This window comes from Brachycentrus maculatus, unplaced genomic scaffold (genome assembly GCF_059751285.1).
Source record: "Brachycentrus maculatus isolate JH-2025_06_01 unplaced genomic scaffold, ASM5975128v1 h1tg000463l, whole genome shotgun sequence".
Lineage (NCBI taxonomy): Eukaryota > Metazoa > Arthropoda > Insecta > Trichoptera > Brachycentridae > Brachycentrus > Brachycentrus maculatus.
This window is the reverse complement of record NW_028281210.1, coordinates 185,948-192,009: the sequence shown is the minus strand read 5'-3', so window position 1 is coordinate 192,009 and position 6,062 is coordinate 185,948. Positions and strand designations below refer to the sequence as shown.

The window sequence follows — 6,062 nt, the reverse complement described above, 5'->3', positions numbered from 1 at the left end:
GACTAACTACCTTGCCTCCAATTCGGTGCCCTATGCACCATCTAGTTCGAATAGAAGAATACCGTTTTTCAGTTTTATCATACATACTTGCATTTATTGCGTTTACATTTTTATTTACATCATTGCTCTATTTTCGGTTGATCTACGATATTATACAAAAATCGGAACAAAAAACAGAATTGCGATCGAAATCATTTATATGGCAAGAGGTTATTTTTTATGATAGAAATAAAGGTAAATAAACAATGTTCGTTACCATGCTGACAATTTTGTGTAAGCCAGCAGTGTCGCGACCCTCTCAAAAGATGAAAAACAAAAAAATAATTTTACGGCACCCTAATTATGAATTTTATTATTTATGGAGGTTAACTCTAGTATGGAGCGTATTATTGTATGGTTCGAAACGTGAAAAGGACGGGCAGAGCGGAGGCAGCAAGAGGCGTTTGAGATTTAATGCTACAGGCACATATTAGGGATTCATTGGTCGAAACTCAGAACATTTGGGTAAAAACAAGGTACTAAGCAGATCTGGGGAGCCTAGATGCTTACAAAATAATGTGGCACAAAAGTGAGTCAAATGGATTAGCCATAATATAAGACACCAAGGCCTGCTTTTTACTATTGCGGAGGGTATGTTCAATGACACAACTACCGGGGTAAGGATACCCCGCTTAAACTACAAGGGCCAAATTATCTTCGACAGGCGCTATAGTGGAACGCTAAGCCGAGGAAAGAGATGAGTGGGACTGACCATGAAAGGAGCAAACCAATCTTGACACAGATTGTTTTCCACGAAGAACAAAAGTAGGAACCTACCTATTATGACTCTATAATAATTTGTCTACGGCCAATTGGTAGTCTACGTATGTGAAATTTGATCTATGACTCTCGGAGTGTAACGTCATTTGACGTTTTATTCGAGTGAAAATAATGTTTTGATTAATTCAGTATACTTGAACTTTGTTCATTATGCTTTCGTTTTTCAGAAAGTTGTCTTTAGATGTGCCAAGAAAATGCGCAGTTGATTCATCCAAGGCTAAAATGGAAAAGTCCGGGACCATAACAGATCTTGGTTATAAAGATTCTAATGACTTGAAAGAAACAATTTACGGTGAGACTACTAATGATTAAAATATTAATCGTGATGTTGGCCTAACAATATAATTTGAGATTCATTCTGCATTAAAATAGTTTATTTACGTCTTTTTCTTAGTTCCCGTGTCATTTAGCATGTATGTTATGTCATTCAAACCATCCTTTTAGTTTTTATGTTTCAATTCTTTCTATGATTTTTTTTACTATTGTATAATATTCTACAATTTCCAAGGATTGAGGCAATATGGATGTTGAATAATGGGCAGAATGGTGAACGTTACACAAGCCAGCCAAATGCTAGCTATATATAGTCATATGCACTACGATACTTAGACTTCCATCTCCTTCTGTTTAAAAACGATAGATGCTTAATCTCAAGTTGATAGATCTATTATATATATATTTCATTAATAGGATGAAGAATCCAGTGTCTGGTTATTAAAATAAGAATGAGAATAATAAATAAAATATTTTATTTATTGTTTTGGCATTTACTTGTAAGACAAGTGCCCTATGTAAAGTGCTCTAACATTTTTATCAATTTTGAGATATTTGGTGTACATTATCAACTGACCGTTATCTACAAATATAAACAAACAAAAAAATATAAAATAAATTACGCCTAGTTTTCAGGCATATAAGACGCTATTTACATCGAATTTTCGAAATGAACTGAACTCCTAAAACGCTAACTACTTAATTTTGACAAAGCATAAAGTTTTAAAACGATTTAATACATTATTTTATCGTGTTTGTTAATCTATAATACTAGTTTAGAATTTCAGATAACCGTTATAAATTTAAAAAAATACGCTGAAAAAATCTTCTAAGCTCTCTCCTGTAAAGCAACAGATTTGCAGATAGAGTACTTTACGTAGGGGCCATCAAAATTGCAAATGAGATCACTTGTTTTTTACTACTTGAGTTTTTGAAATATTAATAAAATACATATCGCTCACTCCTTTCAACAACGTCATATATCAAAAAACTTGATTTTTCAGGACGTCGTTTTTAAAGTTTGAAAATGTAATGAAATGTATTAAAAATAAATATCAAGCCACTTATTGAACTTTCTTCTGTGCAACAGATCTTTTTAGGCAAAACCTGAACGTTTTTTCTCCATTTGAAAAATATTTAATATATTTAAAATATAATTAAACAATACCTTTTCTTCAAAATGCAAAGACAATACTTTCTGCCCTGTAGCGGATAAATATTAAGTTAAAAATATGCCGCTTTTGCTGGGATATTTTACATTTTCTGGGCATCCGAAAACATGCACAACCGAAAATTGACGATTTTTGAAATATGACGTTGTTGAAAGGAGTGAGCGATGTGTGTGACATGGCACAAATGTGTCTGCCGACTATTACATATAAATAATATAATTTATATTTGAAGCACTAACTTTGTGATTTTCCATTTTATAATTAAAATGTAACTTTGTTTTAAAATCACTATAAATATTTCATTATAACTTAATCATAATGTCTACCGGTTTCAAAGCTAACCGCTTCTTTATCGAGACTGATTAATCAGTCTTGATAAAGAAGTGGTTAGCATTCTGAAAACATGCACAACCGAAAATTGATGATTTTTGATACATTATTTTTTGACATCTCATCAAAGATGAAGAAGAATATGGAAGTCTGGGCATTTACGGGGCTTACGACCGTCATAGGCTGGTTTAAGTGATCACTTTACACACGTGTAACATTCACCAATTCTACCCACTATTGACAACCACACCACTCAAATTCTTGGAAGTTCTATATATATGAACCAATTTAGAAACCTTGTTCATGAATCACTAGAACTTCACTAGAGACATCTATTGGTGAGATGTAAAGAAGCTTTTTATTATTTTTTTTTATTTATATGTCGCTCACTCCTTTCAAGAACGTCATAAATCAAAAATTGTCAATTATCAGTTGTGCATGTTTTCGGAATGCCCAGGAAATGTACTATATCCCAGCAAAAGCGGCATATTTTTAACTAAATATTTACCCGCTACAGGGCAGAAAATGTTGTTTTTGCATTTTGAAGAAAAGGTATTGTTTAATTATTTTTTTAAATATTATTTAATATTTTTTAAATGGAGAAAAAACCTTCAGGTTTTACCTAAAAAGATGTGTTGCACAGTAAAAAGTTCAATAAGTGGCTTGATATTTATTTTTAATTCATTGTGTCATATTTTTAAACTTTAAAAACATTCTCCTGAAAAGACGATTTTTTTGATTTGTGACGTTCTTGAAAGGAGTGAGCGATATGACGTTGTTGAAAGGAGTGAGCGATATATGAAATAATATTTTGTTTTATCATTTTACAGATTTCTTGCGCACGATTCGAGATCCAGAGAAACCTGCAACGTTAGAAGATTTAAGTGTAGTTTATATCGACGGCATATTCATAAAGCCACCGTCGGCAGATAATGTTCAAGTAATAAGAATAGAATTCAATCCAACTGTTCCACATTGCTCTCTCGCTACTCTAATAGGACTTTGTATTCGAGTGAAGGTTGAAAGATCCTTACCCCATTTGATCAAATTGGACATCTATATAAAAAAGGGAGCACACACAACTGAAGAAGAAAGTAAGAATAACTTACAATAAAATAAAATAAAATTATAATCTATATTTCAAGCACTAACTTTGTGATTTTCCATTTTTATAATTAAAATGTAACTTTGTTTTAAAATCACTATAAATATTTTATCATAACTTAATTATAATGTCTACCGGTTTTGAAGCTAATACTTCTTTATCAAGACTGTTTAGTATTAGACTATTTAGTGTTAATCACTCTTGATAAAGAAGCGGTTAGCTTCGAAATGGGTGGACATTATAATTAAGTTATAATAAAAAATTTACGGTGATTTTAAAACAAAGTTACATTTAATTATAAAATAAAATAACTTCATATCTTCCGCTTTACAGCTGACCAAACCTGTATTTAATTTTATATATAACAAAATATTTTAATTTTACTGATCTTACTTATTCACTGGATTTAACCCCTCAGAATGATGTATTTGTTTTTTTTTTATTTTTTTTTTTTCGTGTCGGGTTGTGGTCTCGTGGTTAATGTCATGGATTCTTAAATTAGCTTCGCGGTTTGAACCCACTCTACCACAATTTGATACCTATTTCTAATAATGAGCCGCTCAGACTCACAGAAATAGTATGAAATTGAAATATTTGTGTAAAAGAAATTCTCTTTAAATTTTTTTTTCTTTATTATTTGTACCCTGCTTATATATTTTTATTTATAACATTTTAAGTGTGTCCAAATACTTTAAGTTTCTCCAATCATAGGAGTTATTTTTCAAATAATTTTTTGACATGTCAAAAAATAATATGAAAATAACTCTTGAATCTTCAAAGAAACTCTCAGGATAATAAATATATATTCTTATTTATTTTCCAGTTAACAAACAAATAAACGACAAGGAAAGAATAGCTGCCGCACTGGAAAACCCAAATTTGAGTGAATTAGTTGAAAAATGCATCGCCGAAGAATCCTGAATATAATCTTACAAGAAATCACACACTAGCAATTGTATATTTTTTGTATGCCTGTTTATATATATAAAAAAAAAAAAAGATAAACCCTTATCCGCACCCCAATGGTGCATAGGGCACTGCATCATATAAACGCAGAGTTATCTTAATCGTTTACACATGAAGGAAAGGTGATCGGCCCTCCGCTTCAGGTACCAGTCCAGGGCAATATTGAATAAATATTACAGTGAAAAAAACACTTATATTTATTTGACCCCTCTGGGAATCGAACCCGGGACCTCCAGAACGGTAGCCGAGCGCGCTGACCATTACACTACGGAGGCGGACATATGATATATATTATAAAGAATTTTTATTTAGAATTATTAAATATTAGATCTAGAATATTTTGTATTGAAATAAACTAACAAAATTTGTAAAAATTTTGCACAAATTAAAAAAAGACTTGTTCTTCCCTTAAAACTATCCTTTGGAAAAAAATATACTCTTCTAACTCTTATCCGCACCCAATGATGCAAAAGGCACTGTACCGTTTATAAGCAGTGTTATCTTATTCTCAATATTATTAATATTTAAAGCACTTACTTTGTGGTTAGTCCTTTTTACTTTTATATAACTAATTAACTAATCATCACGCCGCTTACCTCAGGGGTAGGCAGAGAGAATAGAACGCCACTCTGTCTTTGCAAACATTCTTCGCCTCTTTCACGTTCATCCATCTCCTCATACATACCTGCAGATTATTTCGACTCCTAACCTGACTCTTTCAAGTTTTTGGCATACCTGATCGAGCCATGTTTTATGTTTACAAAAATTATAGTAATATTGAATTAATACCCACTGAGATTTTTATGTCTACCGGTTTCAAGACATACCCGTCTCTTCGTCAGGACAATCACTACAACAGCATGCAAACAATACTACCCGTCACCACCATAGCACTATTCACAAACTTACAACTGCACAAAATGTTTATCACATGAGATTTTGGTCGACCCGACCAAAGTGTGTAGTTAGTTCTGAGTCATTAGAATGAAAAAAATCACAAATATTTATTTGGACCTCCCAGATATCGAATCCTGAATTACTAATGATAACCACTACAGCGCTGACATATTTTATTTTGTATGGTAAAATCCATAGAAACCATACCATTCTAGACGAGGACTGTGATCATCTAGAATCTTTTTCATATATCGTTCTCGTAAAGGAAAAAATGACCAAGTGCATTTTTTACAAAAACGTGATTGACTATTTGACGTCTTACTAGCTTAATGTTGATTTCGAAAAAATCCGAAAGCGATTTTAAACTTGGAAGTATAAAATATTGACTTGATAAAAATGACTATCTGCATTGGTGTTTATTTTCTTGCCAAGCAAAAGTGACCAAGTGACAGTTGGACGTTTTTGCTAGTAACAATTTTCAACGCTATGATGTTCTGCAT

At 32.0% G+C, this 6,062-nt stretch overlaps 1 protein-coding gene across 1 annotated transcript; it reads left to right on the top strand.

Annotated features, from left to right (window-relative positions):
- The first annotated feature begins 894 nt into the window (after window positions 1-894).
- Window positions 895-5,073, top strand: LOC148302298 (MIP18 family protein galla-1-like). The gene is made up of 3 exons (XM_088271806.1): window positions 895-1,111; window positions 3,425-3,688; window positions 4,523-5,073. Exons 1-3 carry the CDS (start codon window positions 970-972, stop codon window positions 4,618-4,620), a joined length of 504 nt encoding a protein of 167 aa, XP_088127932.1. The 5' UTR covers window positions 895-969; the 3' UTR covers window positions 4,621-5,073.
- The last annotated feature ends 989 nt before the right edge of the window (window positions 5,074-6,062 follow it).

Bases quoted from the DNA above. Each gene is read 5' to 3' on its own strand.
- LOC148302298 (XM_088271806.1), top strand. From the start codon at position 970: ATGCTTTCGTTTTTCAGAAAGTTGTCTTTAGATGTGCCAAGAAAATGC. The intron at 1,112-3,424 runs GTGAGACTACTA...ATCATTTTACAG, and splicing joins CTTGAAAGAAACAATTTACG to ATTTCTTGCGCACGATTCGA. The intron at 3,689-4,522 runs GTAAGAATAACT...TTTATTTTCCAG, and splicing joins ACACACAACTGAAGAAGAAA to TTAACAAACAAATAAACGAC.